General features: G+C 38.3%; 1 protein-coding gene across 2 annotated transcripts in view; it reads left to right on the forward strand.

The window, feature by feature from the left end:
- Positions 1-23,523, forward strand: part of sbf2 (SET binding factor 2) — a 119,413-nt gene that overhangs the window by 60,428 nt on the left and 35,462 nt on the right. For both annotated transcript variants that reach the window (XM_057333788.1, XM_057333798.1), the window contains exons 11-19: positions 214-327; positions 1,083-1,211; positions 1,926-2,024; positions 2,479-2,683; positions 2,810-2,919; positions 3,632-3,781; positions 11,376-11,444; positions 19,629-19,799; positions 21,620-21,891. In XM_057333788.1, coding sequence (XP_057189771.1) covers positions 214-327; positions 1,083-1,211; positions 1,926-2,024; positions 2,479-2,683; positions 2,810-2,919; positions 3,632-3,781; positions 11,376-11,444; positions 19,629-19,799; positions 21,620-21,891 — 1,319 coding nt within the window. The remainder of the gene's footprint in view (positions 1-213; positions 328-1,082; positions 1,212-1,925; positions 2,025-2,478; positions 2,684-2,809; positions 2,920-3,631; positions 3,782-11,375; positions 11,445-19,628; positions 19,800-21,619; positions 21,892-23,523) is intronic.

The following is a 23,523-nucleotide window of genomic DNA, read 5'->3' on the forward strand; positions in this document are numbered from 1 at the left end:
CGCTTTTGCAATCGCTGCCTCGCATAAAAGTTCCAGAACGAGAGGCACGGCAGACTAAAATATGCATTAAATCAAGGAGTTTTTACTCCCCTCACGTACACGGTTTATTTTAAGGCGAGCGAAAATCTTCGTCATGACTCATGCCACCCTCAGATGTTCATCTGGCATGGCTTACATGTCTCTCCTCTTGTTCTTCTCGTCTTTCCTCTCCAGGATAAAGAGGTGAGGGCCGTCTTCCTGCGCCTGTTTGCACAACTCTTCCAGGGCTACAGGTCCTGCCTGCAGCTCATTCGCATCCATTCCGAACCCGTGATTCACTTTCACAAGGTGAGAGAGATGATGATCGTCGATGTCCCACCTCACCTGTTCATTCATTGACCTTTTGTTTCTTATAGATGGCGAGACACGGCACATTTATGATACATTCTCGGTAGACTGGTTAAAATTCAGAATCATTTATCTTACCTAACCTCAGACATAAACATGCTCGAGTTCGAGAACCAGATAATGAAAGGAATCATCCCTACACAATCAGTGAGCTTTGCATCTATTGTCCACGCTCTAAAGAGCTTTGTTGAAGACGCAAGCGCCCGTGTCGACGGTATCGCCACATGTTTGTTTAAAACCCTTCAGTCAGAGCGTCCTTGTAATGAACCGTGTAAAAAAAGTATCAAGCTTACATTTGCAAGTGTTATTTCACCTTGTTTTTGTTTGTGTCAGTCGTCGTCTCCGTGGCAACGTCTCGCTGCATCCCTCCTAAAGCACCCCACATGGCTCAGATTATCCAGCAAGAATGCTTTACTTCTCCAGAGTTAACAGAGCATCTGCTGCCAAACGCTTCTTATTTACCAGCACGCTCATGACTTCATAAAACAGACGATCTGTTTAAAATAAACACGCATGCCCACCTCAATCCATGTGTCTGGTGATGCAGATAACAGCCATCTCACTTTGTTTCTTCTGGAAGTTGTTTTGTTTAGAAAAATTGTCCTGCATCATTTGAATTAAATGCGGCTCGTAGGCGTGAAGCGGACTAATCTGACAGGATGGATTTGAATCTCTAACCCTCTTTTTTCTTAAAGGCTGCCTTCCTGGGCCAGCGGGGCCTCATTGAAAATGACTTCCTGACCAAAGTGTTGGATGGAATGGCCTTTGCAGGCTTCGTGTCTGAACGGGGACCTCCTTACAGAGCCTGTGATCTGTTTGATGAGGTGCAGTGTTTCATTACTATAGTTCATAAACCAATTGGGCTGTCGAAACATGTACACTGATCATTCTGGTACGGAGCCAAAATTTGCATTTCTAAAATGTACAGTAAGCAGATATGTATTCTGAATCTTACTGGACCTTGACGTGATAGTTCACCCAAAAATGACAATTATTTTGTCTGTCTTGTCATTTCAAACCTGTGTTCCACAGAACACAAAAGAAGATATTTTGAAGAAAGTCGGTAACCAAACAACGGCGGTACCCATTCACTTCTATTGTATGGATGCAAGTAAACCAATGCAAGTGAATGGGTGCCAGTGCACAACATTCTTCAAAATATCTTTTTTTTTTGTTCTGCGGAAGAAAGAAATTAAAATGACAAGAGGGGGAGTAAATGATGACATAATTTTCATTTTTGGGCAAACTATCACTTTAAGCACACATTTTTTAAATAGTTTAGAATTCTATCCGAATTGAATTTGTAAGCAAACTGGCTTGTCATTTGTTGCTTGAAATGTGTACGCAATCAAAATCTAATTGAATCGGAGAAAATATTTACGCTATTACTAGGTAACTAAGTCTTATTCCACGAGGAAGAAAAATGACTCAGTTTAGCAGAGTGAAATTCCAGCGTTTGTTTTGGGTCATGTTAAATCAATCACAGAAGGAACGATTCGTTTGGTTTTGCATTAAACTGCTGTGTTTGTGTTCTTCAGCTGGTGGCAGTAGATGTGGCGCGCTTTAAGGAGGAAGAGGGGAACCTGGTGAAGTTTCAGAAGCGCATGAGGGAGTTATCTGAGCAGCTTTATAAAAACGTGAGCCCATCGCATCATCTCACCTTCATTTCCTCTTTGTAATATTTTGTTCCAGATGCTCTTTTATCCTCACGTTCCCTCACATCTTTATAAGTAAGAAGACCCCTTCGCTGTCATCAAACCTGAAACGTGTTTCTGTTAGCGTTTCTGTTAACCATGCAATGACTTTTAAACAAACAAATGAAAAAATGTTTGGTTCATAAAAAAAAGAAATGGCAACATTAGAATGCCATTTTAGTCTGGATCACTTTGCACGTGAAATGAAAACCAAAACGGTTGCTGGTGACGTCCCTCAAAGTTGCTTTGGATAAAAGGGTCTGCTAAACGGATAGACGTAAATGTAAAATACCCCAGATGAGTGACATCTAAAAAATAAAATCAATGTTTGCATGGGAAAATCTGTATTTTTATAGGCTTTATAGAGTTTTGTGTGGTTGTGTTTTGCACTCTGTAGGAGAACCCAAACCCCCACATGGCGTTTCAGAAAGTGCCTCGACCAACCGAGGGCTCCCACCTGCGGGTACACGTGGTGCCCTTCCCCCTGCTGGAGGAGGAGAGGGTGGAGAAGTCGATGCAGGAGGGCCTTGCCAAACAGCACACTGTGCCCAACAGCACCCGTCCAGAAAGGAAGTGCGTGGTGCCCGCCGGACCCCCTGTTGGTGAGTGCAGCCTAGCAGAAAAAAATCATTCATTTATGGTCGGTACTTTAATTGTATGTTTTTTTCTTTAGTGTTTTTGTTGTCCGAAGTGAAGGGGTTTTAAATTTTGTTTATTTTTTCAAATAGCGTCTATCATGGGCAAAGCCAGCTCTGTTTTTAACAGCGCCCGAAGACTGGAGGTGGTGCGGTCGTGTATCGGCTTCCTCTTCGACAACAAGACTCTGGAGACAGAAAAGGTGATGCAGCATTTCTGTGATGAGGATAGAGGGACTACACAAATATTTGCATGCACATCTGGAAGAATGCAGCATGCAGATGAACTTGCGCTAGCCACTGTGTTTTTAACGCGATAAGCAAAGCTCTCCGGTGGTAAAGGGGTGAACAAACAGTCACATATACTCTCCTAATTTCCCTGCCCTTATCACAAACACAAACATTAATCTAACATTAACCACGGCCTGTGTTTGTCTTAGACATCTTGACATTTTTTTTAAGCTAAATAACTCGAATGCAAATTACCTGTGGCAAAGGGAAGTTCGTTCACTGATGCTTTTAAACTTCTCGGAGCCTGACGTTGTTTGTGATCTGTCCCCTATGGTTTGTGTTGGAATGACAGTCGGCTACCTGCACACATTAACTTTAATTAGTTATACGATTCGCTCCTGCGTCCCTTTACGGCTGTAAAGTGTTGCGCTGGCCGGCTAAACAGCTTCCGTGTGCCAGTAAATGCATTACCTCCATTAACCTGAGCGGAGGCTGTCGTCTCCGTCTAGACTCAAATCTCATCAATAACAATCCTTCTGGAATTTTAACTATGGGGCAAAGGTCAGCTAGCTGGATTTGGCTGGAAACCTCGCGCCCCTTGCATGCATGTATGCATCACTTTGCAGTCTGCTGAATGGTAGGCGCTTCCGTGTTAGAAATGCATTAACGCCGCTGTTTCTACAGACGCTCCCTGCGGCTCTCCGGGCCCTGAAAGGCAAAGCAGCGCGTCAGTGTCTGACCGAAGAGCTCAGTCTCCATGTGCAGCAGAACCGAGCCATTCTGGATCATCAACAGTTCGATCATATCATTCGCATGATGAACTGTGCTCTTCAGGTGGGTATCGCCAAATCTTGCAAAAATGTTTCCAGAATTGATCTCCGCTGCAGTCTGAAAGAAAATGCGCAGTTAGTCAGGTAATAAAATTTGCCAACAGGAGTTGGATAGTTGACAGACTAATATGCAAATTTGTCCTATGGTGTGACGGCAAAAATTTAGAAAAAACGAACAAAGATAAACCTCTCTTATGCTATTTTATATGCTAAATATAAATATTAAAGGGGTCATATGGCGTGAATACACATGAAACCTCATCGTTTATAGTTAAAGCTGCAATCCGTAACTTTTTTTGGTCGAAAATAAACAAAAATCAGTCAAAATCAATGTTTTAAGCTGTTTCCTTACCTTATCCAAATTCAAATTCCATATAATGTTTTGTATATAAAGTGCATATTTGCAAAGAGATAACTCCAATTTGAAAAAGTTCAAAAATCATGTTTCATCCATCATTCAAATCATTCATTTTTATTGTGCATTACAATTAATATAAATCAAACTGCAGTTGGGTTGTTTTGATTAAGTAATAATAACAGGTAACTAACAATAAAACATGATAACACAATACAAAACATGATTTTTGGATATTTAAAGTTATCTGTTTTTGCAAGTAAACTCTTCATATAATGATACATAGCGATTTCTAATTTGAGCTGTCAAGTACGGTTTTAAGGGAAATGTCATTTTGATGACAACCCACGTAAAGACAAGTATGTAAAGTTCAGGTTAGTGGGAGAAGAATGTTAGTATTGAAGGTCAAGTAAAAGTCTTTTAAACCACGTATTAAACCGCAAATTCCCATTTAGGGAGAAGCAGCAGATCTTCGTTCAGCATTTAAAATGAAAGCATCCGTGACGTCAAGTAGGACATTAATTAAATCCAATGCCTGTCGTTTTTCCAGAAAGGGAACATATGAGTACACATCATTCTGTGTAAAACAAACATGTCCAACAAGGTAAATCAAAGCTGTGCTTTTAGTCTCTGCTTCAATTCTAAAAATTTCCTTTTTTTTCTAGATTTCAAAGCCAGCACACCACATGCATGCACACAGTCGGGGTGATTCATTGCACGTGACTGATTTTTGTTTTATTGCACTTAAGAAAATAATACCGGTTGACTCCGATTATGATTTATTTTCATCATTTCGAGCTGTTATACATGTGAGGCGGTTTAGTGTCTCCTACTTCCTGTAAACGGGCCGTTTGATGTGTTCTGAAGTTTTTTGGGCTTTGCGTAACCATGTCTCTTATATTTCATCCCACACCATGACTTATTTTGTGTTGGTTCATCACGTTCCTGTATAAGCTATCAAATTGCCATTCATCACAAAGCAAAGCAACATCCCACTGGTAGTTCCTCATGTTTTACAGCTTCACGTCGGTATGGTCGGGGAGATTTTAATGATCCTGCGCAGTTTAAACAGCTAGCAACTTTTATGGAGTCACTGGACATTCCGAGCATACTTTTGGCAAATCATGCAAACCAGCTAGAGCGCCAACTTCTGCGGCGATGCAAAGCTTTAAATCGTGAAACCACAGTTTTGTTTCTTTTATTAATACAATTTTACGATTTATCTATAAAATATGAACTTTCAATCCAAGTTTGATCCCAGTCGTAATTCTTTCGTGAGTTGTTCTTCGTTGACAGAAAGGATTCATGTGCACTGTGCGTTTACAAGGACCGGCGCTTCGAAGATGAAACGCGTGTGTATCAGACATCAGAGTCTGTTAATCGAGACGAGAGGCAGAATAGGTTAAATGCGTCGGACCCAAGCGAGAGCGATTTCATGCGACTTGCAGAAACCACTCAAGGACAAACTTTGTTGTGAATCAAAGGAAACAACCTGACATGAAACAGGGACGAAGTTGATACGTTATAAATGGGTAACAGCTCTGCAAGTGCTTTGTGATGTCATCAGGCACTCTCCGGTCTTTTTAGCATCAGCTTTATCTGGATTGCTAAAATATTGGTGACGGTGTCTGGTGTATAGCCCACAAAAATGGCAGAATTTTGTCCACACAGTGAGCTCCGATCTGGGTTTATAGAGTTTCTGGGACTTAGGTCCAACAAGTTTATATCAGTCCGCTAAGACACAAAGTTACGTTTACAAATTTCCAGGGTGTTACAATGAGTGTTACTAAATAAGAACTGATGGCTGGGGTTGACATTGTTTGAAACGTTAATGGCAACAAAACAAGAATTTTGTTTGAGACATGCCGTAAAACAAGTGAATGGTCAATTTACATGATTGGTCAGATGAAATGTTCCTGTCTAGTAGGTGTTTCTTTGTTGCAATAAGCTGCTGTGTTTTTTGGAGGAGGAGAAGAGCATGCTGGATAGTGTAACGTTTTACGATCATTAACATCAAGAGGATTGGAATTTTATCTGAGCACTTGAAATTCTTGGTGTTTATGAACACCATGTGCACTGTGCACTGTTTTTAAAGAACAACTCATTGCAGACGAAATAATGAGAATGTGTAGACTAAATATCTGCTAATCCGACTGAGATCTGGAAAATCATCGCAAGAATGTTTTAATAATCTCCATATTTTCTGCATAGTTTATCATGATTTGGAGTCTTGTGTAGAGCTGAGGTCAATGGATATGTCACAGATGAGCTACGAGACAGAAACAGACGATTACCCACTAACTGCTTTCATATTTCGCTGTGGTTGATCTCATTGCAAACAGCAAAAGACGCTAATGATAGTCGTGTCTTTTTCTTTTTATTACATTTGCATTGAATATTGCTCAGACCAGATGTTTATAACATTTAAAACTGTGTGTTGTATTTGGTTGCGCTGTGACTTTGTGTCACATTGGTTTTTATAGTGTCTTCTCAGAAAAATCGACCCTGTCTCTTTGAGTACTGATATACTTTTTCAAATAGCAAAAATGGTTTTCAGTTGATATACTGAAATCTTTTAATCACATTTGTATTAGGATTTGCCCAGTTACGTTCTTGAGTCAATAGAGTATAGTTTTTCATTGAAATGAAATAAAAATAATACGGCAGGGTTTATCAAATATATTCAAATCTCAAACATTTTAGCTGCATGATTTAGTCCGCAAACATATAGTCCGGCTTGAATCAACACGTTCATTTGTTTAATGGTTGTCTAAATATAGTCAAATAGTAACTAGACTGTATTTGTTGTTGTCTGCTCAACTGTTTGTTATAGTATGTACACAGTTTTAATTGTTGTCTAAACACGAGTGTGACCTCAGGCATTTGGACTCGGAGTTCATCTGTTTGAGGTCGGCAGGTTTGCGCATTGTGTGACAGATGTTGCAGTCACAGACTGACCCGTAGCATCACGTCCCTCCTTCGCAAAATTCGGAACCAAATTTTTTGCAAACTTCTCGGAAAATCTGTGAGCTGTTAGCGTACACATTTGTTTTGCATTCTTCAGGGTGTTAGCATTCGAAAATGCCTATTACCGAAGTTTTCTTTTAAAATGATGGCAGAGTTAATGAACTGTCTTGAACTGTACTTATCTCGCCAGCCAATAAAAGTTAAGCCTTTTAAAACAAGCTCATAACAAGCCTTTTAATGAGTCTCATAGGCGTATTTACAGCAACTTGTTTTGTTCTGCAGCGCGATCCGTCCAGCTGTGGCTGATTCTGGAGCCGAATGTTGTGCAAGCCCAGCAGAGGTCTGGCATGCTGTGACGTGGAGATGCACTATGGCATCCCAGTCATTTCCTGTGCGGCGGGGTTATGGGTTCTGCTTTATCGACGGGGGGCCTTTCAAATAATTGCCCTGCCTGTCACTCACACATTTGTTTTAGGCTGTACCCGGGGTGATGGGCAGGGAATCTGAGCTTTACGCATTGGTTGTGTAGGCTGAGGAAGTACGCTTTTTTTACTTTTTACTGAAGGGTTTACTGTAAAATAGAGGGATAGATAGTTCCCCCAATAAAACATCCTGTCATATAGTTGTGTTTTCAGTTTTACTCTAGTTATACATTTATTATCAAATATTATATTAATATATGTTTTATATTAATATATTAAATTAGCTTTTATTTTATATTTTAAAGTTCATATCAATTTTATTTACATTTTTAGCATTTTTGTTATGTGTTTGTTCATTTTATTATTTGGTTGTTTTTATATTATTTAAGTATAAATATCATTTATTTATTTAAATATCATTTATTTTATACAATATTCTTTATTTATTCATAATTTATTCAATTTCAGTTTTAGCTTAGCTTTTAATTTTAGTGCCTGAATTTAAACCTATTTCATTTTTTTGCACATTTCAAATTTTATAGTTTGCTTTTATAATTTTTCAATAATGCAACATACTATATGCAGCCTGGTAATGTTTTAAGTTTGTGAAATATTTAAAATCTTAACATTACATAACCAACATACATACTTCACATTCTTTCTGATCGTTGATCATCTTCCACACGACAGCGCAGGCATGGAACATGTGCGTACCAGTCTGTGCTGTCTGTATTGACCCAAAACTTTGACTATACATAACTTCTCAATTATTCAGTTGTTGCGAACTATTACGATAGTCACATTTGCAGTATTTCAATCATTTTCATACACTGCAGCCCTGGTTTGAAAAAATATGAGGATGAAAACCATTTTCATATTTGTGCGAACCATTTTTTTATGTCAACTTTTTTGATTGACAGATATTCATCTGTATGGCATGCTAGGTTCTCTCTGATGACCATGTTTTTCGGGACTATGATTGAGTGTGTGTTGGAAAGCGCCCGCTGATTTTAATTCTTTTCCACATTTGTCTGTAGTTATTTTGTCACCGCTGAATATGAACACTAAAAGAGTCCTACTGTGCTAAATTCTTCTCCTCAGATGAAGAGCATTCAGTGGGGGATATTTGACACGGCGGCCTCTGGATAGATGATCTTACGTAATGTTCTGTAAAAGCCTCTGAAGTAAATGTGCTGGGAAGTTGTGTAGTGCATCATTCCCAGGTTGAGCAAGTACAGCCTCTCCTGGACTCCTTCCCATGAAGATAGGTAAACACCAGAGGACAATGGGTTTTTGGCTGTGTGAACTATTGAGAATTGTTTTTAAAACTGAACAAACGTTTAGGCATGTCAGAGCATCATTTAATTATTTATTGCAGAAATAAAAGTAACTAGGTTACTGCTGTGGTATACAGTAGATGGTTGCCAGGGTGTTGCTATGTGGATCCTGTGGTGTTCTGGATGGTTGCTAGGTTGGTGTTAAGGTGTTCTGGATGGGGATTGGATTATCCTTGTGGTGGTGAATAAATGAACAAATTTTGTCACAAGCTGTTTTTAAACCTTTCCTAGAAAGTATCCAAAACAAGGCTTTTGTCCTACAGGAAGTTGACATATAGCTTCTTCCTGCCCTAGCGAGCGGTGTTCGGTGGAAAGCATGTGAGTCAGACAGGACACAGATGAGTCACATCTTATGACTGCGGAGCTCGTAGCAGATCTATAAGGAAGGACGTGTCACATTCTACACCATTCAGATGGCTCACACTCGTACGGAAGCACGTACTGTATGTCTTGTGGCGACACATAGACACATGACATCCTCCCTCATTCCATAATGTGTGAGTAAAGTTACATACGTGCTGGCCAGAGCGTAGAGCGGTCATCAGATTGACCTGTTATCTTGACGTCTTGATGACACAATACTTCACGCTACAGCTGAACTACAGTAGTGACCACAAGTGATGTTCAACTTTGGAGAATTGACATCTTTCGCTCTTTATACAAATATATTACTATAGATATACATCCGTTGAAAAAATGAAATGGCTGAAATGAGCATCTTTTCTGTTATTTTGCGCTTTTTCTCCAGAAACCATTTTTTTATTTAAAATTTGGGACAAATATTGTTAGTAGCCTAGTTCACAGAATGACATAAAAATGATCATTTCACCTAAACACACACCTATAAATAGTAAATAATTTTGAGTATGATCTCTTATGTTTTCCCACGTCTTAATTTTTTGTTAACAGAATACCTTAAGTTTAGTGTTTTGTACTTTGGCGCTGCTAATGCCATGCTCTAACCACTGAGCTACAGGAAATGAATTACCCAATATGCTAAGGAAATAAATTAACCAATTACCCAGTATGCTACCCAATATGCTCAAAAAACTCAAAGACCCTAGCAACCACATAGAAACATCCATGACGACATTCAAATAAGCACCACTTCTTTATAGTGAAGGTATATTTTTCTTTTAAATATCAGAGCGTAAAAACATCTTTCCCTGTGGAATTATTCAATGACTTTACTGCGAGTTCATTTTCATTGATTAAATTGTCTACAGAAGCTCAGAATGAAGGAATTTTCCACCTCCCTCTGGCAACTGAAACAGTTGGTACCGTTCCAAACCTGTATGTTCCTCCACAGCCGGCGGGGAAACTTAAAAGCGGCGAGAAATGCTTTACGCTGCAGCACCCATGTGGGGTCAGGCATGCACGGCTTGTGCAGAACCTGATGTTTTACATTTGCGCCGTCATTAATGCAAGGATTGGGAAAAGAGATGATGGCTGTATTATGTATTAAAGTGCGTTCATGTCTTCTGATAATGACTAATTGTTTCTTGCATATTTGTAAATCTGCCTTTCGTAACGGTGGAATTTTTCTTTCTTTATTTGATCGCATTTGTGTAACATATTGGAACGTCTTTTACAGCAAATCGTGAATCTGGGGCTTTTTTATTAGGCTATAAAACTGATAGCTATTCTTTCGATAAAAAGTATGGTCATCTGGCTTTGACCATTTCCAAGAATTTCTAACGAAACATAATATGCCGCTCCCCAAAACATTAAGACATTAAGACGCATGCAACGGTAAATATTTGTATTTAATCATTTTATCCGGTTTAAGTGAGACACAAGCATGTCAGCTAGGAATGTCAAATAAGAAATTGCTTTTAAATGGAAAATTGGAAAAGCATGACAGTTATGTCATGGCACGATTATATAACGTACTGTATTAGAAGCATATGCCCGAAACGTTACGGTTGGTTTCATTCTAAAACCACTGACCACGGTAATAATCAAATAAACAACTGTGACACAGACCGACCCAAATTTAAATGTGAACGTTTTCTGGGTTTAAAGGGACAGTTCACCCAAAAATATAAATTCTATCATTTACTCGCCCTCGAGTTGTTCCAAATCTGTATAAATTTCTTTGTGCTAATGAACACAGAGAAGATATTTGGAAGAATGCTTGTTACCAAACAGTTCTTGGCCACCGTTGACTACCATAGTAGGAAAAAATACAAAGGTAGTCAAAAGTGCCCCAGAACTGTTTGCTTTCCTACATTCTTCAAAATATCTTCTTTTGTGTGCAACAGAACAAGAAATGTATGCAGATTTGGAACAACTCGAGGGTGAGTAAATAAAGACAGAAGGTTCCTTTAACCTGAAAATACGATCATCAATACGTTAGAAAAATCACTATGTTGGGCTACTGTGATGTAGTGTCAAAACCTGTTGAATAATGTTTGAAAATAACAAGTGATGTCATGTTTCGTGCACACTCGGCTTAAGCTGTTTGGATCAGTCATATCATCTAACATCTCTGTGTGTGTCTGTGTTTGCTCACAGGATTGTTCAAGCTCAGAGGAATACAGTGTTGCCGCTGCATTACTGCCCCTGACGACAGCTTTTTACCGGGTAAGTGAGAGCGGAGGTCAGACGGACATCTCTGGTTACTGTCGTATAATCACAACACATCAACACTGGCATTAGTGTTCATTACGGGTCCTGGGTGCACTTGTATTGAAGGAGATCCACCTGTTGCCATCAGGTATGATTGTTTGAAGGCTCGTGTACACTTACCCAACAAAATGCCAACAAAGATGTTTTATCTGAGCGTTGGTTATTTGTCGGGTCTTTGCAAGTATATGTATGCAGTATGAATTACCAACAGTCCTTGGCATAATCTAACTTGGCGAAGCAGGTGGAATAGTGCTGTCAATCGTGATTCATCCCACTTTCTTTTCAACCCTCTAAAAAAATGTGGGATTCTTTCAACCCACAACTGGGAAAATATGGACGCCAACCATTGGGTTGTTGAAAGGGGAAGAATGGGCTTTTTTATTACACCCCAAGGGCTGCTGGGAATTGTGGCTTTCAGCACAGATTCAATGCATACCCACATTAACGTTGTCATGGAGACAGACACAACTGTTTTTGTTTTTTTTAATTGTTGCGCACCGGCTTCTCGATCCGTCCGGTGATTCATTATGTTCACAGGGGACGTGTGATATAACGATTGAATATCACATTGCTGATCCTCATGTCTGTTTGCCGTGACTAGATCACCTGTTCGAGCTCAGTGAATTTGGACTACTTTTGATCGCAACCCACATGCACAGTTATGAGATTGTTTGCAACATTTAGCAATGGAATTAAATTCATGCAATTGCAATGTAGTTCGGAAAAAAAACGTGCCTTTGAAACAATTAGTACATGTGATTTTTACATAATGGTTGCTAGAGCGTTTCTTGGTAGTTACTTAATAGACACAATCTCAAATGTGCTAATTCCTGTTTTGTCAGGTATCATTCATGTCATTATCACAAACAGATGTTGCTGCATAGATTATGTGGCATTTGTTTAACCCTTGATTTAAAAAAAATAATTTAAAACATGTACATGACTTTGTTCTTTGGTCACCAAATGAAGATATTTTGAGAAATGTCTCGGTGCTTTTGTGTCCATACATTGGAAGTCAATGGGGGCCAGTGTTAATTGGTTTTCAATGTTCTTCAAACTCTCTTCTTTTGTGTTCTGCAGAAAAAAAAGAATTTCTTACATGGTTTGGAATGTCATGAGGGTAAATAAACGATGAATTTCCATTTTGGAGTGAACTATCCCTTTTAGGTCAAGGTTTTGTCCAAATCCCCAAGTATGAACATTAGTTTTTTGATGCTTGCACGTGCAGCCTCCGCTTATTGGTTATATTATAGGCATATATAATCAGGAATGTTTTTACGATTGCTGGTCATCCTGTCCATCATCGAGATGCACCTGCCACTCAAACAGCTCCCTTGAGCCAGTGATGTGTTTCTGCCTTTCTCTTTCTGATTCCTCAAGTGCTTCATTCAGACATCTGAAAGCTATTGCTCCAACTTTTGAATTTCCTGTTTTTCAGTTTTCCTGTTTTAGATTTGCCATTTTTATGTAAGAGCCTCACACAGAAAGAGCTGACAGGCATATGTGCTCAAACCTCAGCGATACCAATAAACTGCATTAAAACCTTGTTAGTTTTGTAGGCTTCGTGGAGCTACACCACAGGCATTCCACCTGCTCACGTAAGGCAAATTATTAAGGTCAGCTCTACTGATAATTATTAGATATCATCTGAAATTAATTCTAACCCTTCAAACACTGTGTTACCAGTCTGCCTGGCATTCAGGGCTGCCCTTATGTGATCCCTATGTCTTGCTACAATTTAATCCTTTCACGTATTTCTTGAGTTAGCGTGTGATTTAAAGGGATAGTTCACCCAAAAATGAAAATACTGTCATCATTTACTCACCTTCTTGTCATTTCAAACCTGGATGGCTTTCTTTCTTCTGCATTGATTTTGAAGAATGTTGTTAACCGGCACCCGTTCACTTGCATTGGTTTTGTGTCTATACAATAGAAATCAATAGGTGCTGTTCGGTTACCAACATTCTTTAAAATATCTTCTTTTGTGTTCTGCGGAAGAAAGAAAGTCATTAAGGTTTGAAATGACAAGCGGGTTAGTAAATGATGACAGAATTAGCATTTTTTTTCTGTGAACTATCACTTTAATAGCTTGCTTCTCGAGACCACATTTGCACCTGCGAAGCAGCATATCGTAAATGTCCTCTTTGTCTTTGTTTACAGCTTTAACTCACTGATCTCAAGATTGTAAACGAAGGATATTATGTAACCCTGAATAACTATTGTCTCATTTTGAGAACATTTGAATGTGGTGTGTAAACACCACAAAGTCACCTCAGATTTGTAGGACGAAAAACAACATGCAGACTGGTTTTGAAAATCAATCCTGGTACAGTATTACGGACCTTGTGAGAAATCACGCGCACAACATGAATATGCAGGCGGGTCAAAGGGTTTCTCCAAGGGAATCGGCATGCTTGTCATTAGCCGTCCAGTGCCGATTCAGTTTTATTTGTATATACGCAGGTCTTTTGAGAAGCGCTCGGCCTCCGGGCTGTTCATTGATCTTAGTCACACTTTGTAGAAGACCAGGTCATCTAGCATACAGACCTTTCAATCACAAACCGTGTGGAACCATAAAGAGGAAACTGTTTACATGTGTCTGTTTGCTTGTGTGTGTTATTTTAGGATGTGTTAGGTGTGGAAGAAATTAGGTCAGATACTCACATCCTGCATTTTGTTGAGACTCTTAGATTATTTAGACTTTAGTCATTTTGGAAAAAAAAAATTCTTAAGAAGACGTATCCAATCAAAACCAGTTAGAACGTATATGTTTGAAGACCCAGTCACATCAATCGCGATAACTCTATTAGCATCTACACCAATGGATGATAACGTTGTCTATTCACTGCAGTTTGACATTAAGACACCAGGGGATTCACAAAACATTCTTAAGAAGAAAATTCTTAACTGCCATATTTTTTTCTTAAATTGTAAATGAAGAAGAAAGTTAGGAATGTTATGTGTTCCCGAAAAAAACTTCTTAAGACAGTTCTTAAAAATGTTCTCAAGATTGATCTTAGGAAAGAATGAAGAAGAGTCTAAATTCTCGAAACAAAAGCTGTCGTAAATATCATCTTAAAATTAAGACCTCACGGTTGTCTTCAATCTCAAAAGGTGTTTTTGGTCGTTTCACATGTGACGTGTATTGTATTGAGCCAGAATCATAATTTTGATGTTTACTTGCCATTAAGAATAATTTATATTGATATAATAAGGGAGCTACTTTAGCTTTCATTATTAAAAACATTATTTGTTTTACTTTATTCTGGGACAAAGTGACTCGAAACGGAGAGGGTCACAAATATTACGGCGTAATAACACACACAGATTTTTGTACCGCTTGCTAACATGTGATCGTAAATGCCGTTTAACACATCACGTGCTAATATAAGAATGTGAGGTGCTTGTTACACACATGAAGTTTATTGTATAGATAAACATACAGTTACAACAAGAGCAAACGAGTGTAACCATTGACAAAGCATATCATTTTATTCCTACGACAAAAATGAAGATGTTCTTAAGAAAATATTTGAGAACTTTTTAAGAAATGTTTGAGAATCGCACATTCTTACGAACTTCCTAGAAGTTACGATTTAACAATCTTATATTTTGTCTTAAGAACAGTTTCGTGAATCCGGCCCCAGTTCTGATCTTTATTAAATGAATTAGCATCATCTACACATTTTTCATGCCTTTCATGAACTTCAAATCTAGTGTGTAATGATTGTTGCTATAATGCGATTGCACCTTGCAAACCCCTAGAAAACATCTCTTACTGTGTGTGTGGGAATATACCTTGGTCCCCTTTGCCATCTTTCCCAGAGGTCTATGCTGTTCTGTAGTCAAAGTCTGCATGAGAACATACTCAACACGCTCTCAGAGCGTGAGTGAGTGTGAAGGTCTACGTGTGTGTTTCGAAGAATGTTCAAAATATTACCCTTAACTGAGATTATTAGAAGTCATAGGGAAGTTGTGTCTTCTGTGATGTGTGAGAAGGCTGTGGATCATTTCAGTTAGTTCAGTTTCGAATGTTGGCTTTGTTTTGCTGAGCAGCAGTGCCGTGCACCTGTAGCATGCTGTGCTTGTATTAAGTCCTGTACCTGTGTGTAGTCTGCCGTGAGATATTGTGTCAGTCTCATGTTCTCATTCACTTGTGTTTTCATTTTGCTTCTCCATTGTATCTGCCATAAATCATTTTTATTAGTGACCCTTTATGTTTTTCACTGCAAATATCAAACCAATAAAATGTATTAAAAAGTGCTTGTCAACTTTGACAACACAGTATTAAATGATTTAAAAAGTACAGTGTTTTTTCCATTTCCTGAAAAATGGCAAATTTGGACATACAAGGTTTTGGAACAGTATTTTACTATTTGAAAACATTTGGGATAACGTCGCTTTTGAGGCTAACATGTTACATTGTTTCATTCCTAATAAAATAACATTTCATCTTTCTTTGTAATGGAAAGTAAGATGTTGGTTATCTTTGCCCACAAAAAAGAATAATCACAGATGAGATCTCTTTAATATCTCAATTATTTCTCCTAGACATCAAAAGTAATTGATTTTTTTGCTTAAATCTCATGCAAATTTCTCCTGAGAAAATCAATCTCACATGTCTCCATTATAGTTTCAGACGAGATCTCAACAGTATCACAAACTGAGCTCAGATTTGCCAAATTTCCATTCAAAAGTCAATGTTATTGAAGATTTCAATAAGAACTCAATTTTAACTTCAATTTTATCCCAATCCAGATTTTAACAATTGACTCGATTGTTTCTATATTTATTTCTCCTAAGCAATTTGGAAGGGGTACTCTATCTATACTCTAAACTCATCATTTACTCACCCTCAAGTTGTTCCATTTCTAGTCATGACTACCATAGTAGGAAACATAAGTGTATCTTTTTTTTGTTCTGTTGAACACAAAATAAAATATTTTGAAGAATTTATGAAAGCAAATAGTTCTAGGGCTCCTTTCACTTGCATTTTCATTTTTCCTACCATGGTTGTCAATGATGTCCCAGAAATGTCAGTTTCTAACATTTTTCCAAATATCTTTGTGTTCGATAGAACACATACATTTATACAGGTTTAGAACAACTTGGGGGAGGAGTAATTCATGACAGAAGTTTCATTTTTAGGTGGAGTATCCTTTTAAGAAAATCAGTTGAGACTAAATTGGTACTTTAATGAAACAAATGTGAACTCAAAATCAAATTTCCTGAGCTATGAAAGAGAAACGTTTGAGCAATAAAATGAGCAATTTTGTTTAATCCCTGCATTTCTTGCAGTGTCATTGATTTATGTGTATACTGTATGTGTTGGTGAGTGTATGTATGACTTTTATTTATCAAATTGGCAATTTTGTCAGAAAGGTCTGTTATGTTAATATCTGCCACATTGATAAATGAATGTCATTAGTTTTAAAGCAACCGTGCTTTGAAACAAGCAGAATGTCTTGTTCTCCAGATCTAAACATGAAATTTGAAAAACAGCAAATGTTTGCATTCTTTCTGGATTTGGACACTTTGCTGTTGTATTAATGTTATGTCAATTCAAGAGCTAACATGGCCCCCTCTATGCCTCAAGCTGGCCATAGTTTGACCTTCCCCTGTTTACTTTGCATTGTGGGAAACGATTACAGCATGTCCTGCATACCGACGGGCCAGACGAGTCTGTTTGTTCCACCATTTAACATTTTGCCCCAGTGTTCTTTGTTTCTTTATTTGTTTGACATAAATCATAATTGTAAATGCACTGTTTTACTCAAGATGTCTTTTAGATCACGTAGAGACAATCCATTTATATCAGTCACCAACAGCACTGCAAGCCACGGTCAGGATGTCAACGGATTGATGCCGTCTATATTCTGAATTCACCCTTGGCTCTGCGCGCATGGAATGTCTTTTAGTATTAAGAAAGCAGGGATTCGTTCCAAAGTGTTGGTAAATCATTGCATTAGCATGCGCTGGTCACGGATCAAAGTGGGTTACATCTGTCTTTTGTCCTCTGAAGCACTTGCTTTCTGTCCCTGTTGGAAAATCTTCGGATTGTTGCTGGTTTTTGACAGGTTCTAGCTGGTCCAAGCCGGTCTACCTAGACTCAGTCGGCTGCCGCACCAGATGAGGCTGATCTACAGGTAGTAGACCATCTTGGACAACCTGGATCCTAAGTCAATTTTCTCTCTACGTCTCCTGTGATGAGCCTGAACAAATTCTTTGAATGCAATGTCTGCTTATCTTTTCCCTCTCTCCTTCTCTCTCTCCTACATCTATCGTCAAGGCTGTACAGTTGGAAGAGGTCAGCGTGACCCCCGCACATCGGTTGGAAATGCAGTGCTCAAATCCACCCCCCCATCTGTTGCCAGTCCAATGGCATATCACACACGTGTTGAAGACAAAAATTAGCGTCCTGGCAGTGCGTTCCCACTCCACATCCTCCAATAAGAATTGCACTCCTGCTGCAATTCTTAGAACTATTACAGTCGGGACTCTTTTTAAAATCTTATAGAGCTATCAGTTTGTTTTTTCTGAATCTATAATGTAAAAAATATATATTTAGAATCTCTTTTTTTTTAAATAAAATAATAATAATTATATAAATACTAATGATTTGGTCTGTTTATTTTTAATTAAAAATATATATATACATTAATCCTGAGAGCTCGCGAGAGAGAGAGAGAGAGAGAGAGAGAGAGAAAGAAAGAGAGAGGATTTTTGTTGTAGGAGTAGTTCACCTGAAAATAACCATTACAGTATATAATTTCATAATCTAATGATATCTCTCATTTGTATTACCTTCCAGATGTGTGTATGAGCTTTTTTGAGCTTCACCAGTCTATACCAAATATGTCGTTTTAATATTAAATTATTTCTTTGTATTCAGTTCAAGAAATTAAGTTACACATCTGGGATGGCATCACAAATTATGAGAGTATTTTTTTATCCTTTAAAACCAATGTTATCTCTTACAGAACAGTTATGTATGCACTGTATTTGTCTCTGGAGCACAACTTGACACTGTCAGTGTTATGGGTCTCCTGGTGTTGAAATCGGTATTAAACATTCCAAGCTGTGCAGAGAAAGATAAACTGTCTAAACAAACGCTCACATTAATGTCTGCGCTGGTGATTTCTCAGTGATAGAAAGCCACTTCTAGAGAGAAATGCATTTATGTCAAAGTGTAATGGGCTCTGGTGTTGAATAGTGATTCGCACGCAACCCAACAGCTAACTTTTGCCTTCGACTAAAGTGAGAAAGACTGTCACCAAATCGCAAACTATCCAGTCTACTGTAAATAGTAGGCCTATACAAGGTTGCAAATAGCGCAAGGTTGCAAGATGCCCAGATGGTGAACTTCAATGAGTCTTGAGACGTGTGCTTGTGTATATGGTTATATATATGTAAATATTGCCAGTTTGCCAAGTTTTGACAGTTTTGGTTGTTTAAATAGCAAAAAAGAGACATTTAGCGGAGTCATTCAAAACGGTACTTGGTTGTGCCTTTCTTTTTCCACTTCTTCACTTTCACTCTCTTTTTGTCTCTTTCCGTCTGTCATTTCACTTGTGATTGTGGTTTGGTTAGTCGAAGAAAAGCTAAGTAGCAAAGGCAACCCGTCATGTTGTATTTTCTGGAGTTTTAAGAGAAAGAAATTAGAAGGCAATCCGATCAGAGGTGTAAGCCGTAAAGAGAGACTCGAGACAAGTGGAGGGCGAGAAAAATTGCCCTCCAAGTTTTGCATCCAATTCTTTCATAGTTTTAGCAGATGTCCTTTCAAAGCCATTAGAAGTCAATGAGCAGCCCACATGTGATTTAGTTTGCATTGGAGAGCACAGAATAACACAAAAGCCATGTTTACCAAGTCTTACCTTGCCCTCCCGCTCAGTATGAGGCCTACTGTATGTATTGAGACCACTGAGACCGTTAAAAATGAAGGATCGCTCCTAAAACCTCTGGCAGCGCTGAGTTTTCACCAGGTGATTTAATGAACTCCTTTACAAGCGACCGTACAGCCCAGTTGGTTTCATGAGCTGTGAGGACCTGAGCTGATTTGACCTCTTAGAGTCGATAGCAAGGGAGTCTGTTTTTCTGAGAGTTAAATTCACTGCGTGTCGCCCCATCTTCTGTTTACAGAAACTGGCTCCTGGAGTGGACCAATTCGCCTACACCTGCATTCAAGACCATCCCATCTGGACCAATCAGCAGTTTTGGGAAGCCACCTTCTACTCAGAGGTCCAAAACCAGATCAGAGCGCTGTACCTTACAGCCCCTGAGGACAAACAGCTCATCACTGCCAAGATCAAGGTACAGACTTAAAGATCAGAGACATTTGAGCTTTGTTTTGTATTAATGCTTAATATGCTTCTATTTACATTATGATATTTATTTACATCTTTAGATGATTTAATATGTACTAGTATTTGTTGCTTTGGGATGCTACAATCTTTGAGATGCTTGCTTAAATATTGTTGGTTGAGCCTGCCAGAAAGCATCTGGAAAACTGTCTGGCACTGGCTACAAAAATCGTATTTTAATAATTCATGAACAATACGGTACTACTGTATGTAAGCCTAAATATTACACAATTTTATGCATTAACAAATGAGTAATATGCATGATATATTTTAGATCTGGACAAATATGCTTTTCTGTCAAACACATTTTACCTGCTATTTAGAAAACCTGCATTGACATGTAGAATTAAAGAATAAAAATTTTAGATAATGTCGAATGTTAGAATTAAAATGTGGCTTCCACTTTTTCTTTACTTTTTTTACACCAAAGTGTCTGAAGTGGTTTATATATATATATATATATATATATATATAAATATATATTTTTTTAATGCTTTAAATCTGCTGTTTTTATCGTCATTTGACATCAAAATATTGCATAATTGTTGTATTGTAAAAATGTATTGCATTTTCTGTATATTTTTTGTACATTACATTTATTACTGACAGTGTTCTCCATCAATGCTCTTTCTGTAACAACACATACACATTGTGCTGATGCCCATTTTTCCATTTAGACCTCATTCCACATATTTCCACTTGAAAAAAGATGGTCTGGGGCCATAAAAAAGAAGCTGCAACTGATGGTCTCAAATCAGAAACCCTTAAAGGGACAGTTTGTCCAAAAATGAAAATTCTGTCATCATTTGCTCACCCTCTTGTTTCAAACCTGTACAAATATCTTTGTTCTGATGAACACAGTGAAAGATATTTGGAAGAATGTTAGCAATTTTCAGTTCTGGGACATCATCCACTACTATAGCAGGAAAACAATATTGTATTTTTTTTGTCCTGTGGAACACAAAATGAAATCTTTTTTAAGAATTTAGGAAAACAAACCGTTTTGGGGCACCTTTGACTACCATTTAATTTTTCCTACTATGGTAGTCAATGATGTCCCGGAACTGAAAATTGCTAACATTCTTCCAAATATCTTTCTTTGTGTTCATCGTAACAAAGTAATTTATACAGGTATGAAATTACATGAATTTTCATTTTTGGGTCACTTTAAAGGAAAAATTCACCCAAAAATAAAAATTCTGTCTTCATTTACTCACCCTCAAGTTGTTGTATAAATGTCTTTTTTTTCTCATGAACACAGAGAAAGATATTTGGAAGAATGCTCGTAACCAAACAGTTCTGGGGCACCATTGACTACCATAGTAGGAAAAATGCTTTGTAAATTTCTACAGTATGTTCTGTTGAACAAAAAAGAAGATATTTTGAAGAATGTAGGAAAGCAAACAGTTCTGGGGCACTTTTGATTACCATTGTCATTTTTCCTACTATGGTGGTCAATGGTGGCCAAGAACTGTTTGGTTACAAGCATTCCTCCAAATATCTTTCTCTGTGTTCATCAGAACAAAGAAATTCATACAGATTTGGAACAACTGGAGGGTGAGTAAATGATGACAGAATTTTCATTTTTGGGTGAACTTTCCATTTAACATCCACAGCGGAATTGAAATATCATCATCACCATATAACTTTCATAATAAAGAAAAGTTACTGAAGGCAAACACAGACAACCAACTCTAGCATCATTTATATTTGATGAGAAAAAAAGAGGAATAATTTAACCCCTGGTGTCAATGTATTAATTTCTATTAGGAACAGGGTTTATTACACACAACACCTGGCGAGTCGGAACGGACCGCTATGGACACCGCAGCCGAGCAGTTACGTGCCTGGCCCGGTCTGAGTAAAGAGAAACAGCAGGAACTTGTGAAGAGCGAGGAGAGCACGGTGTTTAGCCAGGCCATCCATTACGCCAGTCTGATGGTCTATTTGTTGGTACCGCTGGACACCAGTAAGAACAAACTGCTTCGTACCACCCCTGCAGCTGACTGGGAGAGTGGCAGCAACAGCATCCTCACAAGCAGGTAAGAGAAAATCCTCTCTCAATAAGGCCATAGATTGTATACTATACATAGATGCCACATTTATTTTAGACACGTCAACGCGTCCGCTATCTTCATTTTAGATACTGTCATCAGTCACAGCAAATGACAGTATGACCCATTTGTGCCATGACTAGTTGTCTTGTGTTAGGATTTTAAAAACCTTTTGACTTTAAAAAACTGTTTGTATTAGTAACCAGTTCCTGTTTGCATGAAACCATTGCCCTACAGAGGACTCATGTGCCTTACATTTGACCTCTGCCTGCAAATCATTTAAATATCTTCCACATAAAAAAATCCCCACAGTTAATGGATCATTGTGCTTTTAGTCTATCTGAAGTTAGAACTGAAGAAAAACACGAATTAAGAGCTGGAAAAAGGGTTTAGATCGCCACAGGAAGTACATCAAACCAACCAGACAATGACTAATAGAGGTCATCACTCCCACAGCAAGCCCAGCATTCATGCATAAAGTTAAAGATGTAAATAAGTAAAGGTGCACCACTCAACCCTATCAACCCACAAGTAAAATACTGTAGAATTTACTATAAATGTTTGTGAACCTTACTATAGTAAATGCTTTAGTATACTATAGTATATTATCATACTATAGTATTCTTTCAGGTTAGAATAGCTACAGGTATGTGTTCTGTATGACAATAAGCATTTTTGGAAGGTGACATAAAAGACGGCGGTCAGAAAAATCCATGTAAATTACGTTTTGATGTTTGCCACAATTTTTAATTTATGATAGGGCTGTCAAACGATTATTTGTGACTAATCGTATAAAAATAAAAGTTTTTTTTCACAATATATGTGTGTGTACTGTGTATAATAATAATTTATAATATATATAAATACACACATGCATGTATAATTTTTTTAAAATTAGAGTCCGACTCTCAAGTTGTCAAGTTCAACTTGACCAGAAGGTTGCCGGTTCGATTCTCAGGGCCGGCGGGTAACGACTGTTGGTGCCTTTGAGCTGCAGTGATAGCTGCCCACTGCTTCTGGTGTATATGTGTTCACGACTTGCAGTGCGTGCGTTCACTACTCACTGGATGGATTAAAAACAGAGGTCACCATAGCTGACAAATAGGTCACTCTCAGAAGACAGGTCCAGTGGAGGATAATCAACAACTGGCCAGTGGTGCAGAAAGAAGAAGCCAATGGCTGCGGTTTAGGTGGATGGACACAGCATGGGCTGCCAGATGACCTTGTAACAATGTGACACACACCCAGGTCTGGGTGTCTTCTGATAAAGGGCCGAAAACACCCAATGAGGCTGAGGTGCACAACTGACGATGTGTCGCATTGATGGGAACCATACAAAGGGCATTATCAGCAGCACCTCACCAAAAGGCATCTTTCACCCAGGATAATGGATGTGATGAAAGTGGGACACACAACTCATGAGATGTCTCTCTGATAAAGGCAAGGAAAGAAAAGTATGCTATGTATTTCTATAATCATTTATCCCCCAAACACAGAGGATGCCTACTGACGAACCAGTGAAACCTCAGACCTCCTTTCCTCTATTCATATTCTTCCTTTGTTCTTTGTTGAGTCTCGAATGTGTTACCGGTCAATATGATACTCCATGTATTGGGACAT

Source organism: Triplophysa rosa, linkage group LG1, assembly GCF_024868665.1.
Source record: "Triplophysa rosa linkage group LG1, Trosa_1v2, whole genome shotgun sequence".
Taxonomy (NCBI): Eukaryota; Metazoa; Chordata; class Actinopteri; order Cypriniformes; family Nemacheilidae; genus Triplophysa; species Triplophysa rosa.